General features: G+C 38.2%; 1 protein-coding gene and 1 long non-coding RNA gene across 6 annotated transcripts in view; one reads left to right on the top strand and one right to left on the bottom strand.

Moving 5' to 3' along the window:
* The first annotated feature begins 376 nt into the window (after positions 1–376).
* Positions 377–23,498, top strand: part of SGPP1 (sphingosine-1-phosphate phosphatase 1) — a 33,307-nt gene continuing 10,185 nt past the window's right edge. Inside the window, exons 1-2 of the mRNA XM_072838870.1 lie at positions 377–1,129; positions 22,224–22,313. Of these exons, the coding sequence (XP_072694971.1) occupies positions 434–1,129; positions 22,224–22,313 (786 nt within the window). The 5' untranslated portion in view covers positions 377–433. The remainder of the gene's footprint in view (positions 1,130–22,223; positions 22,314–23,498) is intronic.
* LOC140640078 (uncharacterized) overlaps positions 1,799–23,498 on the bottom strand; it is a 71,297-nt gene continuing 49,597 nt past the window's right edge. For 3 of the 5 annotated variants that reach the window (XR_012036737.1, XR_012036738.1, XR_012036734.1), the window contains exons 4-5: positions 5,780–6,104; positions 1,799–4,209 (exon numbers count right to left, since the gene is read on the bottom strand). This is a non-coding gene — a long non-coding RNA (uncharacterized lncRNA). Of the gene's footprint in view, positions 4,210–5,779; positions 6,105–17,716; positions 17,866–23,498 lie in introns of all 5 variants that reach the window. The other 2 variants (XR_012036736.1, XR_012036735.1) reach the window with 2 other exon arrangements.

The following is a 23,498-nucleotide window of genomic DNA, read 5'->3' as shown; positions in this document are numbered from 1 at the left end:
CCGAGCCTCAGCGCCCAGACGCCTCCGGATGCGCTCCGGGCGGCCCCTCGCGGCCGGGCCCCTCTCCCGGCGGCAGCGGGCGGGGGGCGGGGCGGGGGCGGGGCTCTGCGCGCGCCGGCGCGTGGAGGCCGCGGGCGGGGGCGGAGCGCGCGCGGGAGGGGAGGGGAGGGGGCGCGGGGGCGCGCGCGGCCGTCCGGGGAGGGGGAGGGGGAGGGGTCCGGGGCGGGGGCGGGGGCGGGGGCGCGCGCGGCGGCCGCTGCGGCCTGAGGCGCCGTCGCCGGGCAGAGCCGACCGGGTGCCGCTGGGCGCCGCTGCCACTGGCCCGCCCGGCGCGCGGGGACGGCTCGGGACTGCGCCGGGGCCGGCCCGCCGTGCACGCCGCCGCCGCCGCCGCCGCCGTCCGCCCGTCCGCGGGCCGCCGGGTCCCGTTATCATGTCGCTGAGGCAGCGCCTGACCCAGCTGGCGGGCCGTCTGCAGGAGCCGCAGAAAGTGGCCCGTTTCCAGCGGCTGTGCGGGGTGGAAGCGCTTCCGCGCCGATCCGCCGGGCCCGCCGCCGCTCAGGGGGAGGATGAGAAGGCGGAGGCGCCCCTCGCCCGCGGCGTCCGGCGCCGGGAGCCGCAGCTGGGGGCGTCCGCAGGCCCCCAGCCGCCCGGCGGCGGCCGCAATCAGTGTCCGGCCAAGCCCGGCGGCCGCGGCGCCCCCAACGGCGTGCGGAACGGGCTGGCGAGCGAGCTGGGCCCGGCCTCGCCGCGGCGCGTGGGCGCCCTGCGCCGCAACTCGCTGACGGACGAGGAGGGCGAGCTGGCCCACGTGAGCAACTGGCCGCTCTACTACCTGTTCTGCCTCGGCACGGAGCTGGGCAACGAGCTCTTTTACATCCTGTTCTTCCCCTTCTGGATCTGGAACCTGGACGCCCTGGTGGGCCGGCGGCTGGTGGTCATCTGGGTGCTGGTCATGTACCTGGGCCAGTGCACCAAGGACGTCATCCGCTGGCCGCGGCCCGCCTCGCCGCCCGTGGTCAAGTTGGAGGTCTTCTACAACTCCGAGTACAGCATGCCCTCCACCCACGCCATGTCCGGCACCGCCATCCCCATCGCCATGGTCCTGCTCACCTACGGCCGCTGGCAGGTAAGGGCGGGGCCCGGGGGAGCGCTCCTCACTGCCCGCAGTTGTTTTAAATTGCCCGTTTCCCTCCCAAACCTCGCCTTCCACCGGTCTTCACAGTTCCCCGCCAACGGGCCCTCTCTAGGTCTCAAACAATTAAGTCGTCGGGGGGACACAGAGACTCAGCTGTCAAACTATATTCTTTTATAGCAGTGCCTTTCTTAGAACCCAAAGGAAACGCTGCTGGTGGGCTGGCATTATCATTGGGCTTTGGTTTTGTGAATGGTTTTAATTCCTGTGATGCACCGAATATAACTAATTAATTGTTCTTATATTTTAATCGTTCGGTAACGAAGACCCAGTTTCACCATAATATACAGTGCCTTCCCCCAAACTAATTCTCTTTCCGCCTCGGGAAAAGTCTTTAGCTTTACTCAGGGAACAATGTTTGTAAAACCTTAGTGTAAATTCCAAAACAAATATGGTCGTCCGAGGCAATGAAGTAATGAATTTTAAACGAAAGTCACTGTTTATGAAAGTTAATGGAACACTGCCCGAGTTGTCTTTTTAAGGGGTGTGGTTGCTAATTTGCTAATAGACACAAAGTTTAATTATCTTCTGAATCACTGATCTGTAGTGTCAGTTGTTGAGCTACTCTAGGATTATTGTTGCATTCACTTTAAAAATGCATCCTTTTTTTTTTTTAAGATTTTATTTATTTATTCATGATAGACACGGAGAGAGAGAGAGAGGCAGAGACACAGGCAGAGGGAGAAGCAGGCTCCATGCAGGGAGCCCGACGCGGGCCTCGATCCCGGGTCTCGAGGATCACGCCCTGGGCTGAAGGCGGCGCCAAACCGATGAGCCACCCGGGCTGCCCTAAAAATGCATACTTTTAAAGTCTTTCTTAAAATTAGGGTTCTTGGTCAGACTAGTAGGTCTGTAAAAATGACATGTGTGATAGATAGCAGGGCCAGGCTGACAATCAGGGATGAGTTTCTAATGCTAAACATTTAGTATTTTGCCTACTTTTTTGGCCTCCCATTTTTTTTACTTTTTCATGGTCTATAAATTTTACTTGGGTCTGAAAACTAATTCTTTTCTATGGAAGCAAAATTGATGCTTAAACTGATGTCTTGTTTTGTTTTTTTTTTTAATGGTAAGGAGCTTTGTTCCTCCTGCAGACCAGTCCCTTAATTTAAGAATTAAGTTAGTAATTATGGACAATCTAAAGAATCAGACTTATTCGATTTTTTTTTTCATTAGAGCACAAAATCCTCTTACATTGAGAAATACTCAATTCTGTGTAAAACTCCATTCAGATAAACTTACTTTTTCCAGATTCAATTCCAGTATAGATAAAGTCTTGGTCCCTATGGGCACTTCTGTGCAGCACCTCTCTCTCACAATAACATGGAAAACACATACTGTGCAGAGTAAGAATGACAGAATTACTAGGGGAGAGTACCATGGACAGTTTTGTTCTTTCCTATTTAGCCAAAGGAGATAGAGATGATACTCAGATTATAAAGTAGTACTGCCATTTTTGCATGATAGATAAAGATCTTAAATTTTATAATCTAAATAGTTCAGATTTAAGATTGTCATTGAGTTACTTTCGGCATGGTATTTACTAGTTAGCTAATGATGTTTCTCTTATTTTTATGAGACTTTCAGGATTCCATTACTTTAGGGCCTTTTAGAACTCCTCAACGAGTAGCTATGTTGCATGCTGTTAATATTAGCAGTCCAAGTAAGAGAAAAGAGTTATTTTTTGCTCATCATTTAGTCAGAACACATGCTAACAGGAAGTCTGAAAACTACTGCTGATCATTTATGGATTGTAGATATTAGTATTCTGACATTCAGGGTTATTTGAATTGTCAGAATAAGCTTACATCATAGTTTTTGAATAATCTAGTATATTTAAATCAAAGTCTGAGCAATTTGTAGATCTCAATTTTAGACATTGAGCTAGATGAGACTTTAGAAATCACTTAGTCTCAAGCTATTTTACAGATGTGGAAACTGACCTATTAGAATTAATCTTATAACATTAGGTTCAATTTCTTATTTTATATTTTTTTACTCTAAATTTGAGTAAGCTTCTAAATTTGAATACTTGTTTGTCTTTCGGTTAGCTGGTAGAGAAGAAAGGCTCCCTTGTATGGAAGTTCTGTTTATAAATGTTTATAATAATCTAGTATAAAAACTAAAATGACTTTTTTAACCTTTTTACTTCTTAAAAAAGAAAATAAAAGTACCTTCTTTTGCTTAAGTTGTTTTGGTCTTATGCTCTGTCAGTTAGTATTGTGGTAGTTTGAAGGGTTTTATTTCCAGAGTGGGTAATGAAAAAATATATTGGAATCTCGGATGGTAAGAATTAGACAATAGAAGCCTGGTGTTTTTCTAATAGTAGTTTTGGTTGACAGTCCTGACCTTGTTAGGCCCCCACCGCTTATTCAGGACTAGTGTGATCACTTCTCTGCCTAGGATGCTGAACCAGCTCTGGAAGCGGAGTGTACTCACATACCGTCCCTCTGGCGTGGATTAACTACTGAACTCCTCCCTGTCACTTAATGTTCCACTTGAAATCTGCTCAAGGTTCACTGCCTATGCAGAGCCTTTTTAATTAACCCCTTCTGTTTCATTAGTCCTCATTTGTTCTTAAAATGACAATAGACCAAAAAAATTACTGGGAGACTTGTTTGAATCTTACTCTCAGAGATTCTGATCCATTAGCTAGCTAAGTGAGGGTGTACTGTGTTTTACTGAAGGTTCCCAAAGATTTTTGAGGAAAAATCTCAACTTTCTTAAATGTCTTCCAGTAAAATTAACTCTTGATCCTTCAAATATATTTTATATTTCTCCAATATTGTTGTCTCACCTTTTTTGCAATTCTAGTCTTTGAATCTTTTTAAGGTGTGTTATAATATCAAAAGAGATCAGAACAGTGTGACTCCAAGCGGTTGATACTAGAAGAATGTTTTTTCATGGTGATGCAAGAGAGAAAATGTATGGCATTTCTCCAGGGATTAACTTGAGATCCATTAGCCAGGATGATAATTCTTGCTCTCATATTATTTGTTGGAATTTTTTGTAGCCTTAATTGGGAAAAAAAATAGGAAGGGTCAGCAGGTATTAATAAGCACATAGTCCTTTGAAGAATAATTGATCATTAAAAATAAAACACTCCTTTTGTATTTATTTTTGCATGTTCTTTCAAAAAATAAAAATTCTTAATTCTTAAATACTATGGCATATAATGAGCTCTTATTTTATTTTATTTTATTTTATTTTATTTTAAGATTTTATTTATTCATGAGAGAGAGAGAGAGAGAGAGGCAGAGATACAGGCAGAGGGAGAAGCAGGCTCCATTCAAGGAGCTCGATGTGGGACTTGGTCCCAGGACTCCAGGATCTCGCCCTGAGCCAAAGGCAGGTGCTCAACCGCTGAGCCACCCAGGCATCCCGAGTTCTAATTTTATACTTGATTTAATGACATTAAGAAAGTTTAGAATTAATTTCATTTAGAAAAAATTATTGTCATCACTTTTTGCCAGACCCATTCCCAACTAGTCAGTATCCTTTCACTAATTTTAATAATAATAATAGTAATTCTATTATTAACATTATTAACATTTATGAAGGTCTTACCATAGGTCGGACATTTTTTGAAAGGTCTGTTACCTGATTTAGTCTACTCTTAAAACACCCCAGTGTTTGGCTCTACTATTAATACAAGTGTACAGGTCAGAAAACTACAGTAGAGGGAGGTTCAGTAACTTGACAAAGTAACATAGCTAGTAAGTCTCAAGGGGCAAATTTCAATCTTACAAGACTTATGCAGAAAACTCTTCAAATCATGCTGTGTGATTTTTAAAGAATCTTTGCAATAACAAATATTTTTGAAACATATATGATTGTGTCTTAAACTACAAAAACAGTTTTTATATGCCTTGAGATGATAATGTGTATATACATACGTATGCAATATCTACAAATATTGTAAACATATTAAGTTGTTGAATGAGATCAGTGTTAATTTTCTCACCCTTTTCCTCTATCTTCCTAATATAAATAAAAAATGTCATAAACATGAGAGCTTTGGAAAAGAAAAGCACATATTTTATGAAAATATAGTTTACTGTAGATAATGAAGATATCAGAGATCATAAAAAGATAAAAGGAAGACAAGAAGTAAGAGATACAAAAGTGGGTAACAGATGACAAATGAAGACTAGAAAAGGCTGCAAGAACCAGTGGAAACTGATCCCTGGTAATTCTGCGAGAAAACAGTTTATTAAAAAAATCAGACTGGTTTGGTCTTTGATTTCTTTTTATCTGCTGTCATACTTGTGTTTGAAATGCACATTTTCTGATTTTATAAGTGCTTATTATTCTTGATTTAAAATTAATCTTTAAAAATATTTTATTTATTTATTTATTTATTCATGAGAGACACAGACAGAGAAGCAGAGACCTAGGCAGAGGGAGAAACAGGCTCCTTCAAGGAGCCTGATGTGTGACTCGATCCCAGACCCTGGGATCACAACCTGGGCCAAAAGCAAACGTTCAACCACTGAGCCACCCAAGTGTCCCTGATTTAAAATTAATTAAATTTATTTTTTGAATAAGGAATACTTTATAAAATATTAAATATTTAATACTTACATGAGAAAATGAAAAGGAGAGGGCATTTCTCTTCTTTTTCTGTTCCACAGCTACCAGAATCTCTTTTCCAGGATTCATTGTTGTAAGTTTCTTGTTTAGCCTTCTAGAGAGTCTTAACTGTTGTAGACATGTATCTGTATAGTTTATTTTTCATACAAATGTTAACATACGGGATCCCTGGGTGGCGCAGGGGTTTGGCGCCTGCCTTTGGCCCAGGGCGCGATCCTGGAGACCTGGGATCGAATCCCACGTCGGGCTTCCGGTGCATGGAGCCTGCTTCTCCCTCTGCCTGTGTCTCTGCCTCTCTCTCTTTCTCTCTCTGTGACTATCATAAATAAATAAACATTTAAAAAAAAAAAAACAAAAAAAACAAATGTTAACATACTATACTGTTCTGGACCCTGCTTTTTTCATTTAGAAATATATTGTGGAAAAGATTTTCCTTTTCTTTTACCCAACAGTTAATGGGTACTAACTTTGTGCTTAACAGTTGTTTTAAATGCTTTATGTAACAATTCTTTTGATCCCCACAAAATCTTGTGTTATCACTGGTTTACAGAAGGAACTGAGGCAGAGGGATTTTAATTTGCTCCAGATGACTCTGCAAGTACATAACAGAGCCTAGATTCAAACCTAGACAGTTTGGCTGCAAAATTACATTATGCTACTGTATTATTAGTACCTCTCCATATTATATAGAGCTATGTAATTTTTTCACATTTACATTATAATCCAATATATATTTTAAGATTTATTTATTTTAGAGAGAGTGCACATGCAAGAGCAGGGGGAAGGGCAGAAGGAGAAGGAGAGAAAATCTCAAGCAGACTCATCACTGAGCAAGGAGCCTGACATAGGGCTGGATCCCAGGACTCTGGAATCATGACCTGAGCTGAATTCAAGAGTTGGAACTTGGGATCCCTGGGTGGCGCAGCGGTTTGGCGCCTGCCTTTGGCCCAGGGCGCGATCCTGGAGACCCGGGATCGAATCCCACGTCGGGCTCCCGGTGCATGGAGCCTGCTTCTCCCTCTGCCTGTGTCTCTGCCTCTCTCTCTCTCTCTCTGTGACTATCATAAAAAAAAAAAAAAAAAGAGTTGGACACTTAACTGCCGACTGAGGCACCCACGCACTCCTGATCCATTATATTAACATGGCATAATTTATTTAGTAAGTTGACTATTCCAAATCTGCCTATTCAGACCTTTCTCATATATTTTTTCCTATTAGATTGCTGGCATTTTACTTACCGATTTTTTAAACTATTCTTTTTGTTTTATTTCTTAACTGTTGCCCTACCTTTAAGTATGTTTTACCACTTCAAGTATAGCATAAGAACCTTACCACAGGGATGCCTGGGTGGCTCAGCAGTTGAGTGTCTGCCTTTGGCTCAGGGCGTGATCCTGGGGTCCTGGGATCAAGTCCTGCATCAGGCTTCCTACGGGGAGCCTGCTTCTCCCTCTGCCTATGTCCTTGCCTCTCTCTCTGTGTCTCTCTTGAATAAATAAATAAATCTTAAAAAAAAAAAAAAAGAACCTTACCACAGTATACTTACATTTTTCCTTCTCCCCTCCTTTGTATTATTGTTGTCATACATTTTACATTTACATGTTATAAAACTCACAGTAATAACATTATTATTTTTGTGTCACGTTCCAACATTTCTAGATTTTTTTCTCCATTCTTCCCCTGTTCTGGAATGACAGTTTCATGTATCTTAAATTGCTTAACACTGGTCACTCACAGATCACTGATGTGATGATGATGACTGCAGTATTTTTGCACTCTGTGCTTCATTTGGGATCCTTTCGATTGCTATGACATCAAGTTCACTGATCTTTCTTCTGCAGTGTCTTATTTTCTGGTAGACTCCTCAACTAGGATGGGATATTGTTTCAGATACTATATATTTTATATGCTAGAAGCTCCAATTGGATGTTTTTTTTAATCTTCCATTTCTCCACTCATTATGTTCCTATTTTCTTTTACATTCTTGAAATATTTTATTTTTTTATTTATTTTTATTTTTATTTTATTTTTTAATTCATAGAGGCACAGAGAGAAAGAGAGAGAGGCAGAGGGAGAAGCAGGCACCATGCAGAGAGCCTGATGTGGGACTCGATCCAGAGTCTCCAGGATCACGCCCTAGGCTACAGGTGGCGCTAAACCGCTGCGCCTCCGGGCTGCCCTCTTGATAGATTTTAATAGTGTTTTAAGGTTCTTATTCACTAATTCCATCATCTTTGTTATCTTTGTGTGATTCTCACATTTCTCTTGGTTATGGATCATATTCTCTGGCTTCTTTGTGTCAGTAATTTTTATAGAGTTTTTGATTTTGTTGTGTTCCCTTAAATTGTGTTGGACTTTATTGTGGTTACATTTAAATTACTTGTCAGTTTAAGCTTCTAGAGAGGGTTCAGAATAGCCATAGTTTAGAGCTACTTTGGCCTCACTGCCAAGGTTATAACCTTTTTTTTTTTTTTAAGATTATATTTCTAAGTAATCTCTACACTCAGTATGGGACTTGAACTTAGAACCCTGAGATCAAGAGTTTCATGCTCTACCAACTGAGCTAGCCAGGCTCTCTAGGCAATAACCTTATAAAGACTGCCCAATTCCCTTAGTATTCTGCCTGGTGGGAAAGCAATTCCAGGCCCCGGTGAACTTTGGATATTGTTTGGCCTACTATTTTCTGGTAGTTTTACCCAGCTTGGTGGACTTTAACTCCATGCGTGCACACATTGGTACTCAAACAATTTGCAGAGACACCCCCCCAACCCCCTACAGATCACTGGGGCTCATTCTCTGTGCGCATTCCTCTCTCTAGTGTTATGTCCTGCAAATAAATGGCTGCTTTGGCCTCAGAATTCCACTCTTCTTCCCCTTAACTCAGTGAGACTGCTAGACTTTGTTTTGGTTCCTCCTCCCATGCTACAGCCTGGAAACTGCCTCTAGCAGCAAGCTAGGGCAATCATAGGGCTCATTTCATTTGTTTCCCTTTTCTCCTGAATTATAGTTCTGTGCTGCTTGTTTTCCAGTATATGAAAATGGTTGTTTTATATAATTTGTCTAGTTTTCTGCCTGTTTACAATGGAACAGCTGTTATTACAACAGTTAATCCTTTGTGGGCAGAAACAAATCCTCTTACCTCTACTTACTGTTGTTTTTTGTATTAAAAAAATTTATTGAGATGTAATTCATTTACCATACAGTTCACCCATTTAAAATATGCAGTTCAGTGGCTTTCGATATATTCATAGAGTTGTGCAACCGTCACCACAGTCAACTTTAGAACATTTTCATCACCACCCAAAGGAACCCCAAAGCCATAGTAGTGACTCCTCATTCCTCCCACCCCATTCCTAGGTTGTCTAATCAACCGTAGACAACCACTAATCTACTTTATGTCTCTATAGATTTGCCTACTCTGGACATTTCATATAAATAGAAGCATACAGCATGTAGTTTGTTGCTGGCTGCTACTGCTGCTGATTTTTAAAAAGATTTTATTTATCTACTCATGAAAGACACAGAGAGAGAGGCAGAGACATAGGGAGAGGGAGAAGCAAGGTTCATGCAGGGAGCCTAATGCAAGACTCAATCCCAGGACCCCAGGATCACGACCTGAGCCACCCAGGCGTCCCCGCTGGCTTCTTTCATTATCATGTTTTAAGATTCATTCATATTATAGCTTGTATCAGTACTTCATTCCTTTTATTGCCAAGTAATATCCCATCACATTTTACTTATCTTTTCATCTGCTGATAGACATTTGGTTTTACTTTTTGGTTATTTTGAATAACATTGTTACGGATAGTTTTGTGTAAGTTTTTGCATGGACATGTTTTGGTTTCTCTTGGGTTACTTATTGGTTTTGAAGCTTTTTATATTGTGATCAAATTAGCCTTTTGTCCATGTGTGATTTAGAAATATGTTTTCCTAACTTGTTCCTTCTCTTCCTATTCTTTTTTTTTTGTCCCCCAGCAGAATTATTTTCTTTTTAGGTATCTTTCGTATCATGGTTTCTGGGTTTTGTGTAACATTTTGAATAGCATTCTACTATGGTTTCTTATAGCACTTCTGTGGGTTGTTGTTGTTTTTTTTTTTTTTTAATGCTTAAATCTTTGAACTATCTCTTGCTTTGAGGAAGGAATCTAACTTGATATTTCCCAATAGCACCATTTATTGAATAGTCCATTTTCCCCTACTGACGTAGAACTGTCACTTTTATCATATATTAAATATAGGTATTTATTTAGGTCTGCAAGCTCCATATTCTATTTATTTTTAAATTAAAAATTATTTAAATTTAATTAATTAACATATAATGTATTGTTGGTTTCAGAGGTAGAGGTCAGTGATTCATCAGTCTTATATAACACCCAGTGCTTATTACATCAGATGCCCTCCTTAATGTTAATCACCTAATTACCCTGTTCCCCCAGCCTCCTCCCCTCCAGTGACCCTCAGTTTGTTTCCTATGATTTAGAGTCCTATGATTTGTCTCATACTATTCTATTTATTGTAGCTTTATAATATTTTTTTACTTACTCTTGCTGTTTTTACTTTATACAGTTTTCTGTATATGTACTTTAGATTTTGTTTTTCTAGCTAAAGGAAAAAAAAGGAAATATCCTTTTGTAATTTTTAAAAAGATTTTATTTATTTGAGACAGAGACAGAGAGCATGAGCAGGGGGGAGGAGGCAAAGGGAAATGGAGAAGCAGACTCCCATAAGCAGGGTGCCCAACGTGGCACTCAATCCCAGGACCCTGAGATCATGACCTGACCTGAAGTTAGACACTTAACTGACTGAGTGACCTAGGTGGCCCTGGCTATTTTTTTATTGGAAAGATAAAATAGCACTTTCATGTTTAAATCTTTTAACTTCCTTTAGTTGGTTTTGTATATATTATGCGATATGGTTCTGATGTAGTTTTTTTCACACTGATAATTAATTGACCTAATGCCATTTTTTGAATAGTTCATCTTTTCTCCACTTATCTGTAATGCTACTTAAGTTACATATCAAGTTACCATGTGTGTATGGATGTGATTCTGGGGTTCTCTATCGTGTTTCACTGATCTCTTTGTCTCTTTATCAATAACATTGTCATACTTCAAATGCTTTAGAGTAAGTCTTAATATATTTTTTAAGAAAGTTCTTTACCCTATTCTTCAAGATTATCTTGCTGTTTTTGAGTATTTGCTTTCAATATACATTTTGGAATGAGCTCTTTAATTTCTATTAAAAACTCTGGACTTTTATTGAAATTGCAGTGAATTTATAAATTAATGTGGAGAGAATTGATAACCTTACAATACTGAGTATATCTGTGATTATGGTAAATTTTATTTACTTAGGTTTTCTTAAATGTATTTCAATGAAATTTTAGAATTTTCTCCATATAAATCAAGTATATTACCTGTTAGATTTATTTGTAGTTACTTTATATTTTTTGTCACTGTTATGAATGATATCTTGTTAAAATTCAAATATTATAACTTTGTGGTTGGAAGATAGAAACATGCTTGATTTTTATGTATTGATTATATATACAACAACTTTTTTCAACTCTTCAGTAATTTAATAATTTATATATATAAAATCTCATTTGTTCTTTATATAGAAAATCGTATCAACTGAGAATAATGACAAGTTTATTTCTTCTGTTGCAAGTATACATTTTGTCTTGTTGACTAAAAAGCTTTAATAAAGATAATGACATTAAATTCCACAAATATATTTTTTTTCCACAAATATAAATTTATTTCATTTCTAATAGGTACTAGCCAAAAACATAAGCCCTACAGATAACAGGGCAAAAAAACCAAAAATATGATCTGTATGCTCAGGGAAATCAGACCTGGTAAGACGTTACTCCACCAGTTCAAGGGAGAGAAGATGGGAGACCTAGATAAGGAGACTACAAACAATGGCCTGCCGCCTGATTTTATGTGACTTGTGAACTATGAATGGTTTTTTACATCTTAGATAAGGAGACTACAAACAATGGCCTGCCACCTGATTTTATGTGACTTGTGAACTATGAATGGTTTTTTACATCTTACGTAGTTAAACAAAGCCACAAGAATATTATTTTGTGACACATGTAAATTGTATGAAATTGATAATTTTAGTGGCTAATCATAAAACTTCTTGAACACATTTATATAAATATATGTGTGTGTGGGTGTATATAATATATATATGTCTGTGGTGCTACAACAGCAGAGTTGAGTAATTGTAACACTGGCTATATAACCCACAAAGCCCAAGATAGTTACTATTTGGTCTTTACAAAAAAAACTCTGCTGGCCCCTGACCCAGATAGTGTCAGTTATCTGGGAGGCAGTTCTAAACATGACAGAGACCTGGACAGGCTTAGTATCATCAGCATACTTTTGCAGAATGAATGCTGAGAGTGGATGGTACTGCCCTTGTAGAGTACAGATAGTGGGAAGAACAGAGGGTCAAGGGAAAAAACCTCTAAAGACATTAATATTTAAATAATGGATAGAGTGCAGATAGTGGGAAGAACAGAGGGTCAGGGGAAAAAACCTTTAAAGACATATATATTTAAATAATGGATAGAGTAAAAAGAACCTGAAACAGAAATCTGACATGTAGTAGTTCGAGAAGTAAAAAGATACCTTAGGGATTGTCTAACTGAGGCTGTGTGTGTGTGTGTGTGTGTGTGTGTGTAGGGGTTCTAGTAACCCATTTTTACTAGCTTAAGAAAAAAAAGGAAAATTTATTTGAGGACTAGAAAGGGTATCCTATGGAAGTCAAAGTCAAGAAATTACTGACAGCCTTTCTGAAGGATTTGAGCCAGGCCTCTGGAATGCTATCAGAATAAAGGCAGTGCTGTCCATCTTTGTTTCTTGGGGTTGCATAGTCTCTCATTTCTGCTGCTTCTCTGCTTTTGCATGCATATGTCAGCCTTACATTACCCCTACTTCTATGTCATTTCCAATTTCAAGCACACAACAGAGACTGACTTTCATTCAAATTATGATTAGGAAAAAAATCTAATCAGCTCAGTCCAGCCAGTGGATATACTGCTCTAGGGCCAAGTGTCCATGCCTGATCCAATAGCCATAGTCAAAAGAGTGGGATTGTACAGTATTAGCATGTCTCCAGGCCACATTGCTGGGTCTAAGCAGGGATGTTTGCAGAAGAAAGAATTGTAAAGTGGACAATATCATACAAAGAATATACTATAAAGGGAAGATACAAGCAAAAGAGCATCTCTAGAAAAGGACAGTAGTTAATATTGGGGTTTTTGTTTGTTTGCAAGATTTTATTTATTTGAGATAGCATAAATGGGGGGAGGGGCAGGAAAAGGGGGAGAAGTAGACTCCTTGCTGAGCAAGGAACCCCACTCAGGGCTTGACCCCAGAACTCTGAGATTATGACCTGAGCGAAAGGCAGACATTTAACTGATTGAGCCACCCAGGTGCCTCTAGTTAATATTGTTAAATGCTGCTAAAAGGACAAGCAAGATAAGTACTAAGCTTATTGAAGACTTAGAAAATAAAAATAGGAAAAATCTAATGTTAACATTTTTGGGTATTTCCTTACAATTTGAAAATAATTGCAACCATATTGTATATGGTGTTTATTCTTTTTTAATTTAACATAATGTGTGATAGTTAATTTTGTATGTCCCTTGGCTAGGCCTCAATACCCAGATTTTTGGTCAAACACTATTGTAGAGGTTTCTATGAAGATATTTTTTAGATGGTATTGACATTTCGATCAGTAGACTTTGAGAAGTTCACCTACCATAATATTGGTAGGGCTTCATCTAATCAATGGAAGGCCTCATGAGAAAAGGGACCCAGGAAGAGGGGATTCTGCCCACCTGCTGTCTTGGTACTAGAGCTACATCAACTCCCTCCTGGATCTCCCGTCTGCTGACCTACCCTGCAGATTTTGTATTTGCAGCCTCCATGATCCTTAAATCCAATAATAGAGCCAAATCTTGCAATGAATCTCTCTCCATCTCTGTGTATTACATACCTCTTACTGGTTTTGTTTCTCTGGAGAACTCTAATTTTTTCTTAATGAATGAAACACTCTCATATTCTTGCAGAATAGCTTTTATTATAGAATTGTCCTTACTACAGATACTATCCTCTCCTTTTATAGATGAGGAAACTGATGCAAAGAGATTTTGAAACTAGCCCGATGTCCCACACCTGAAGTAGGCACCTTTAGGGAGTCAGCCTAGCTCACAACCCTCAAAGGGTTCCTCACCTTTAGGGCACATATTTTGTCTGTGCCATCTTTTTCATCAGAAATTGAGAACAGGTACTGAGTTTGGGCAGGTTTCTTCACTAAAGAAGTAAATATTGAAAAACCTCCACTACCATGTAGACTAAAGAGCAGAAAAGCTGCTACTACACTGAAAAAGATGAGGCAGATATGTAAGAAGAAGAAATGGTCCTGTGACTGTCTAGTTTATAGTTCAATTTCTTGAAGCTTAGCTTCCTTTTGCCTTAAGGCTCAATGAGATACTCTGTACCCTTACAATACATCTCTTTCTCTCAACATAAATTGATTCCTGTTATTTACATTTTTTAGAGTCCCAATAAATACATATAGTAAATGGCTAGAGCTAGGTTTGTGTAGCTCCAAAAATCCATTATTTTAAACTATTACATTATATACAATAAATATTTATTTGTTCATTGTGTGGTATATTTAATTTCATGATAAACATTTTTATATAGGATTCCTTGCCCCACGTTTCTATGTCTTTGGTACAGGATTTTAGGAGAAAGATAACTGTGTCAATGTATATGAACATTAGAGCTCTATTTTTTTTTTTTTTTTTAAGATTTTACTTATTTCAGACAGGGAAACTGAGAGAGAACGAGTGGGCAGGAGGGGCAGAGGGAGAAGCAGACTCCCCAGGCACCCAACATTTTCAATTCAATCTGTCCTTTTGACGTATTCATATCTGATGTCATCTTACTGTTTCTCTTGCGAACTCTTAAATTACAACATGTAAATTTAGCAACAGAACACATCAAGTAAATATTAATTATAATTTTAAGTACATTTTGTATTAAAAACCACAATAAAGAATGTACTATTTATTACTATACTATTTGATGTAGACTTAGGTTAATAAAATAGGATCTCTTTCCAATTCCTGTCTAGGGAAAGGATTTGTGATAAAGAGAAGGACTAGATGTTTTAGCTTACATCATTTTATAGCTGCGTGCAGGCAGACCACAGCTTTCCAGATAGTTAAGATGAACAAGAAATTCCTGTTTCTTTCAGTGGAAACCAGAGTAGAAACAAGAGAAAAAGTAAATTCAGTCTTCCAGGCAGTTACCAATTCATTCATTCATTCCAATTCCAATCTATCAAAGAAATTTTTATCTAATTGTCTCTTGAATAATCTAGCCCTATTTACTACAAAGCCTCAGAGAGTTTCTCCAGTATCTAATATCGAATCTGTGGAGATTTTTTTTTTAATTCCTATTCAAATCTTCAGAATTGGGAGCAAATCTAGCCTGAGGTATCAATAGCTCTTATAGAGTAGCTTCAGCACTTGGGAGGTTAAGTGGAGTAGGAGCAATTAAGTATAGTAATTTTCAAAATGTAAAAGGCATTGTAATAGAAAACTCAAATTGTCTTCTCCACATTGGCAAATTCAGCAATTTTATAAGAGTCCTAGTTTCTATTTTTAAAAAAGTCCTCTTCCTCTTTTCCTCTGCAATAACAATCTAACCAACCTTTCTTTTTTTTAATTTATTTTTATTTTTTATTTATTTATGATAGTCACACACACACAGAGAGAGAGAGAGAGAGAGAGAGAGGCAGAGACACAGGCAGAGGGAGAAGCAGGCTCCATGCACCGGGAGCCCAACGTGGGATTCGACCCCAGGTCTCCAGGATCACGCCCTGGGCCAAAGGCAGGCGCTAAACCTGCGCCACCCAGGGATCCCACCAACCTTTCTTTTATATATATGTGTGTGTATATATATATATATTTATTGAAGTTCAATTTGCCAACATATAGTATAACACCCAGTGCTTGTTCTGTCAAGTGCTCTCCTCAGTGCCCGTCACCCATCACCCCATCCCCCTGGCTGCCTCCCCTTCCACTATCCCTTATTCATTTTCCAGAGTTAGGAGTCTCTCTTGTTTTGTCACCCTCTCTAATTTTTCCCACTCATTTTCTTCCTTCCTTTCCCCTATAATCCCTTTCACTATTTTTTATATTCTCAGAATGAGTGAAACCATATGATTGTCCTTCTCCGATTAACTGACTTCATTCAGCAGAAGACCAGCTGGAAGAACTAACCAACCTTTCTACACACATATTTGTCTTTCTGTTCTCCACTTGACTGTCACTCTCTATTCCTAATTCCTACCCATCCCAATCCTTTACTTGACAAATAAATTGGCTGGAATTTTTGAAGCCAAAATTCATTTCTAGGCAGATGTTACAAATAAATGTGGATTTGTTCTTTACTAAAGTATTAATAGATTAATCTTACCTAATATACAACTTACTATGTACTAGGCACTGTTCTAAAAGTTTTATACATATTAGCTCATTTAATCATCAGAACAACCCAATGGGGTAGATATTCTAATTTAAATGAAACTGAGGCAAAGAAAAGTCCACAATTAAACGGGTATTAAGTTAGGGAGCTGAGAGTTTCAAATACTGAAGTCTAGTTCCCAAGTCTAAGCTCTTAACCACTATAACTAAGCTGTCCTTCATGTATAAAGAGTTTTTTAATTCCTTGTATACCTAGGGTCAAGCAGATTATCACTCAGATTTTTTTAATTTAGGTTTTTCTTAGAATGGAGGCTAGGCACAAACTTAATTAGAGGTAGAAGAGATCTTAAAGATATTAGTTCCACTCCCCTCCCTTTACAAATGAGGAAGCAGGGACGCCTGGGTGGCTCGGTGGGTGGTTGAGCGTCTGCCTTTGGCCCAGGGCATGATCCTGGAGTCCAGGGATCGAGTCCCACATCGGGCTCCCTGCATGGAGTCTGCTTCTCCTCTCTCTGACTGTGTCTCTGCCTTTCTCTCTGTGTCTCTCATGAATAAATAAATAAAATCTTAAAAAAAAAAAAAAAATGAGGAAGCAGACCCAGGGATGCTAAATACCACTTAGCATTATATTCTTCCAGTGACCTATTCTGATGCCTTTTCTAGTTTACCATGCTTGTTACTTTATACTTTTATCACTATACAAAAGGTAATAATTTTAAGTTTGGTAAACAATCCTAGTTTCTATTTTCCTTTTCTATGAGAACATTGAGCTTTACCTGCTAAATTTGTTATTTCCTCAAATAAGAAGTTTTTACTTAAATCTTTAGGTCTTATGAAAAAAGCTGAAAGAAAAATTTACAAGTCCTTCACATTTTCAAATTAGAAAAAATTTACCAAACTGAAAACAGATCACATGACCTCCTAGACGCTTTTAATTTCATACCACTATCTAATCTTTTCATTGCACAGCCTGTTACAGGAACATTTATCTAAACATTCCCTCCAGTTGTTCTACCAAATGGTTTTATTCCTAAGTGATACGCTTTCCTTAACTCTTTATCACACATAATCAGAATTAGTTTTTATATTTTGTCATTTGCCATTCACATTCATTGAGGTTAGTAAAAAAAAAAAAAAAGGTCATAAGATGCCTTGCAATTAAAGCAATGGCAAAAACTGTCTTCAATAGAATTTAAAATTTTCATAGTAATTTAAATATGGGACAAAGGCAGGCTCCAGAAAAAAATTATATTTTGAATTTGAGAAATGGATAGTGTATGCATAAACAACAGATGACAAGGATACCACATTAATGATCTATCTGCCTTGTTCTAATACTGCTAGTGGAATAAAAATTGATACAATCTTTCTGGAAAGCATTTTGTTAATACATAAAAGAGCTCCAGAGGTACCTGGATGGCTCAGTTGGTTAAGTGTTTGCCTCTGGCTCAGGTCAGGATCACAGAGTCCTGGGATCAAGTCCGCTGGTATTGACTCCCTGCTCAGCCGAGAGCTTGCTTCTCCTTCTCCTACTCCCTCTACTTGTGCTCTTTCTCCCTGTCTGTAATAAATAAAATCTTTTATTTATCTTAATGTGTACATTAAATGATTGCATATAGATCAGTTTTTGTTTTACCTTTTTGAACCCACATATTATTTTTTAAAAATTATTTGAGAGAGAGAGAGAGAGCACGCGCACGCACACAAGTGGGAGGAGGGGCAGAAGGAGAGGGAGAAGCATCCCATTGAACAGGGAGCCTGATGCAGAACTCAATCCCAGGACCCTGAGATCGTGACCTGAGCCACAGGCAGAAACTTAATTGAGCCACCCAGGTGCCTGGAACCCGTATATTGTTATACACTATACTAACCTACCAGTATGGAATGTACTAAGAAGGAAGACATGCTATTATGATTAAGTTTTTTGCTTTGTTTTGCTTTTAGTATACAAAATATAGTTTACAATGTGCTATTGTAGGACATGGTTTTTATATTTCTATACAATTTGGTTACTTTGTTTTAGAAAGTGTGTATTAATTTTAAAAGTTTAAGCTACAGAATCCTTACCTAACAATGTTTATTCTAAAACAAGTATTGGAAATTATTGAAGTTTACTTAAAAGGATTTCAGACTGCAATTTATTGTGATGGATTCCAGAGATGCTCTTAGAACTAAAGGTTCATGCGGCCCAGGTTTGAGGCCAAGAACTGAATGGCCTTTGACCCCAAGGTTATCATGAATGTGATAAGGTAAGACTGATACCCTTAGTGGCTGAAGGCTTATGTTTACTTCATTTAACAAGTACTTACTGACTGCCTACTATATGTAAACACTAATTGTAGTCACCGATAATACAGCAGTGAACAAGAGATTCAAGTTCCTCCCCCCATGGAATTTACATTCTTGAGGAGACAATAATTAAATACTATTATTTTTAATATATGTATATACATGTAATATATGTACATATAGAGAATACATAAGCTTTATTATATCCTAATGCACAAATATACCTTCTGTCAAAGATGAGTCTGTAACTTTTTCCATTAATATTTTGTAGCCTTCAGTGTACCAGTCTTTTACTTACTTAAATTTATTTCTAAGTATTTTCTTAATTTCCTTTTCAGATTGTTCAATGCTGGTGTACAGAAACATAACTGATTTGTGTGTGTTAATCTTATACCATGCAACTTTGCTGAATTCATTTACTAACTCTGGTAGTTTTTTGTGGATTCTTTGGGGGGCTTTCTTTCTTTCAATCATGTTATCTGTGAATAGAGATAGTTTTCCTTTGTCTTTTCAAATTTAGATGTCTTTTCTTTTTCTCGCCTATCTGTTCTAGCTAGAACTTTAAATACAGTCTTAAATAGCAGCAGTGAGAGGTAGATACCTTGTATTGTTTCTCATCTTGGAGAGAAACCTTTCAGTCTGTCACCATTAAATTTGTTATCTGTAAGTAGTTCATAAGTGCCCTTTAACACGTTGAAGAAATTCCTTTCTTTCCTAGTTTTTTTGAGTGCTTTTATTATTTGATGATCATGTTGATTTTTTCTTTTTTTTTTTTTTTAAGATTTTATTTATTCATGAGAGACACACGGCGGGGGGGGGAGGGTGCAGAGGGAGAAGCAGGTTCCATGAAGGAAGCTTGATGTGGGACTCAATCCTGGAACTCTGGGATCACGCCCTGAGCCAAAGGCAGATGCTCAACTGCTGAGCCACCCAGGTGTCCCAATTTTTGATGTATTACATTGATTTCTCTTTGTTGAACCACTCTTTTCTGGGATGAATCCCACACCATACATCATGGTGTATAATAGTTTTAATGAGCTCTTAGATTTGGTTTGCTAATATTTTATTTCTGTACCTGTATTTACAAGGGATATTGGTCTGTAGTTTTCTTATGATGTCTTTGTCTGGTTTTGATATCAGGGTAATAATGGCTTCACAGAATGAGTCAGGAACTGTTCCCCCCACTTCTGGGGTTTTTTTGTAAGAGCTTGAGAAAGGTTGATATTAAATCTTTTAAAAATGTTAGGTAAAATGACCAGTGAAACCATCCAGACTTCAGGGACCCTGGCTGGTTGAAGTTTGCCTATTTTGTGATACATCTCAGCATGTGGCTCCCAGGGTTGCATCTATCAGGAAGAGAGAGATCATAGAATGACTGAAAGTGGCATAAGTCACTTTTTCCCAACTCATTGGCTAAACTGGTTACATGGTCCCAATCTAACTGCAAGGGAACCTGAAAATGTAGAGGAGCAGAAGGAATATTTGATGAACATTACTGTTTCAACAACTGTTCTTTTATTTCTCCACAGTATTTAACACACTTGAACACATAGTACATAACACATCTTATATAATTCACATATATTTAAATATATAATTTGCATATTTTGTGTTCACTATTTAGTGCCTTCCTCAGCTAGAGCATAAGCTTATTCTTCTAGAAAACCATACGGCTTACAATTACTTGCCCACACACCTTTGTTCATGTTCCTGCTGCTTATATGCCTTTTATTATTTTTTTGCTCTGTAGTCCTTTTTTCTAAATATTAGATCCTACTCATGTCTCAGGACAACTTGGATCTTATGTAATCTGGGTGACTTTGTTAACATCTTTAAATTAAGTGCCCCTCCCTTAGAATTCCTCAGAATTTTTAGTATACTATCGTAGCACTTACCACATTATATAGTTACATGTCTGTGCCATTAACCAAGTTCCTTATGCATGTTGAAGAATGGCTAGAGAAAGAGAGCCTAGAAAAGAAACTATGAGGATCTGAATAAGGATGGCTTAAGGGGAGTGGAAAAGGGATGACAGAAATACTTAGGTGAAAACAGCAAGATGTGATTATTGGTTGAACATGAGGGATAAGGAAGGAATCAAGGATAATTCATATTTCTTATTTAGGCTATTATGTGGATTATGAGGTTCCAAATGAAATAGGGAATATGAGAGGAGGAACAAGATTGGGTAGTAGGATGATGACACTGGTTTGAAGAACAGAGGGTTTAATTAACTCCATAGAGAGATATGTGCAAGTGAAGATATGTGCAGTAGCAGGTGCAGGTGAAGGCATTGGCTGTGGTTCTTAATGCAAAGAAGTGGATAGGTCTTCAGCATGCGAAATAGTAGTTAAAAAATAAGAAAAGCTGAGACTACCAATAACTACTAAGGGCAGAATCCTTATTTATTTATGCCAATGTTTAAGAAACAAGAAGAGGAAGATATGCTCTTATGTGGAAAACAGACAAAAATAGATGGTGAAAGAGGAAACAGAATGTGCTATTATAGAAATCAAGGGTATTTAGACTTTCAGGAAAGTCGTAGCCATGTCAAATACAGTAGAGAAGTCAAATCAAAATAACTATGTACTAAATCTTTGTCACTTTTTTTACAACCTTACTAACTCCCTTTTTTTCAACCCCACTTACTGAACCAAATTGATTTCTTATTGAATTGAACCACCTTGGCTTCAATTTCATGGAGACATTTGAAGCTTAAGGGCATAAACTGCTTCAAGTGTGTCCCTCTCTTTCTTCCTTTACAAACTTGCCACCATGCCTCTTTCCCACTAAACAAGGAGACTCAGGTAAGTCTTGATACCAAGAGTTGTCTACATTTTATGTTTTTCCATTTTTATGACTTTCTGATCCCAGTATTCCCCCCCACACACACACAGTTTTTCTCAAAAAGGTTGAAATTTTAGTGGAGGGGCAGAAGTGGAAAACCAATTAATTACAAGGTGTTGAATACAAGATGGGGAAGTACCAACAGAAACTACAAATAGCAGTCATTGATGGAACTAAGAGGGAGATGGTGCTCAGTCTTCGTCCCCAGGGAAGCTAGGACACTTACATGGATCAGATTTAGCACTATTCCAGAGGTATTTCATTTTGGAGCTACATGAAAAAATATGTCTCCTACCTGCTTTTCTCCTGCAGCATGATGGTGATTAAGTCTTTACTAAAGAAATGAAAATGAGCCAGTTCTCACAATGAGGATTATACCAGATTTCATTCATTTACTCAAGCATATAAAAATATGTTTTTTTTTGTTTGTTTGTTTTTGAGAGAGTGAGTATGCACATGCAAGCAAGCACAAGCTAGGGGGAAGGGGTAGAAGGAGAGAGAGAATCTTAAGCAGGACTCCATCTCACGACCCTGAGATCATGACCTAAGCTGAAATCAAGAGTTGGATGCTTAACTGACTGAGCCACCCAGGCACCCCTGCAAAAGTATTTCTTCATTGTCTGCTATGTGTCATGTTCAGGGTTAGGTGCTAGGAATACAATGAAGAGTAAAAATACAGTTCTTGTTTTTTGTGGGGTTTGTGGTAGAGTAATTTGTTTTTTATTTCCTTGTTTATATTTAACCTAATTTATTTAACTAATTTTACTTTTTTTTCCCCTTTAGTATCCTCTTATATATGGACTGATTCTTATTCCCTGCTGGTGTTCTCTAGTTTGCCTAAGTAGAATTTACATGGGAATGCACTCCATTCTGGTAAGGAAAACATTGTGTTCATAGTGCCTTTTTTTTAATGGGAAGCCTGAAAAAATATTATTATAAATCTTTGTTTTACAAAAAGAGTATGTTAACATGAGTTTTGTGAGCATTTAACTTAGTAATTATGTATTTTATTGAAACAGTTTCCAGCAATCACATATAACCAAATATTATGCTCAAGATTAGAGGTTTCTCCCTCCTTCCAGTCTGTTTGATTTTCCTTCTCATTTTCTTCTCTGCTTCTTCTCCCACTGAGTGAAAACCAACAATGTGAATACAGAAATCAAGGAGAGCTCTCCTGATTAAAGAATACCCAGTGACTAGAAACTACATGAACTTAAACCACTTATATTTACATATTAAGCTCTAGTTTTCTTCATTTTCCTACCAGTATTTTAGGGCTTACAACAGTTATTTTATTTTGAGAATGCTATTCAGTTTAAAAAGCAGCAGCAAGGGAGCCTGTAACTCTTTAGCCACACCTGCTCCCCTCCTTTCCTCCTCTTCCCAATGATACTCCTTTAATTCTAGCATGCATTATCTCTTCCCCAGATTACTGTAACAGCTTCATTAGTGGCCCTACTTCCAGTCTGACATCACTCCATACAGTGTTTAGTCTCCTATTGTAGTTTACTTCCAAAACACCAGTCTGATGTCATATTGAATGACCTATGTTTCCTCAAATGGTGTTTCTTATCTCCATACCTTTAAGGAATGCCGAAACTTCTGCTTGAATACCCTTTTCCCTTTCTTTGTCTCGCTATCTTATCCATTCCTCAAGACTCACAAAAATGTTCTCAACTCCTAAAAGCCTTGTAACATTCCCCATCTTTCGTTTCTGTAGACTGATTCGGTGACCTTTCTCCCAGAGCATCTTGAGCATAATTCTGGCACAGCACTTATGCTAAACTGCAATTGTTGTTGTTTTTTTTTTTTTTAAATCTGTGACTCCTACTAGATAATAAGCAACATAAGAAAAGCAGCTATGTTTTCTCTCTATCCCTTGCGTCTAGTATGGTGTATCTTTGTACACTCTTTGAACATATTATGTATTTTGTAGATAAAAGATCAGGAAAAAAAAAGTATGAGCTAACTCATAGAATAAAAAAATTTACAACTGGTTACAAATTATTCTTGTCCTTTTAGAATTTTCTACTCATAAAAATACCTACTTAGCTTGTT

The sequence above is a fragment of the Canis lupus genome, chromosome 9, assembly GCF_048164855.1.
Source record: "Canis lupus baileyi chromosome 9, mCanLup2.hap1, whole genome shotgun sequence".
Taxonomy (NCBI): Eukaryota; Metazoa; Chordata; class Mammalia; order Carnivora; family Canidae; genus Canis; species Canis lupus.
The sequence above is the reverse complement of the archived record's forward strand: the minus strand, read 5'-3'. Positions and strand labels throughout refer to the sequence as shown.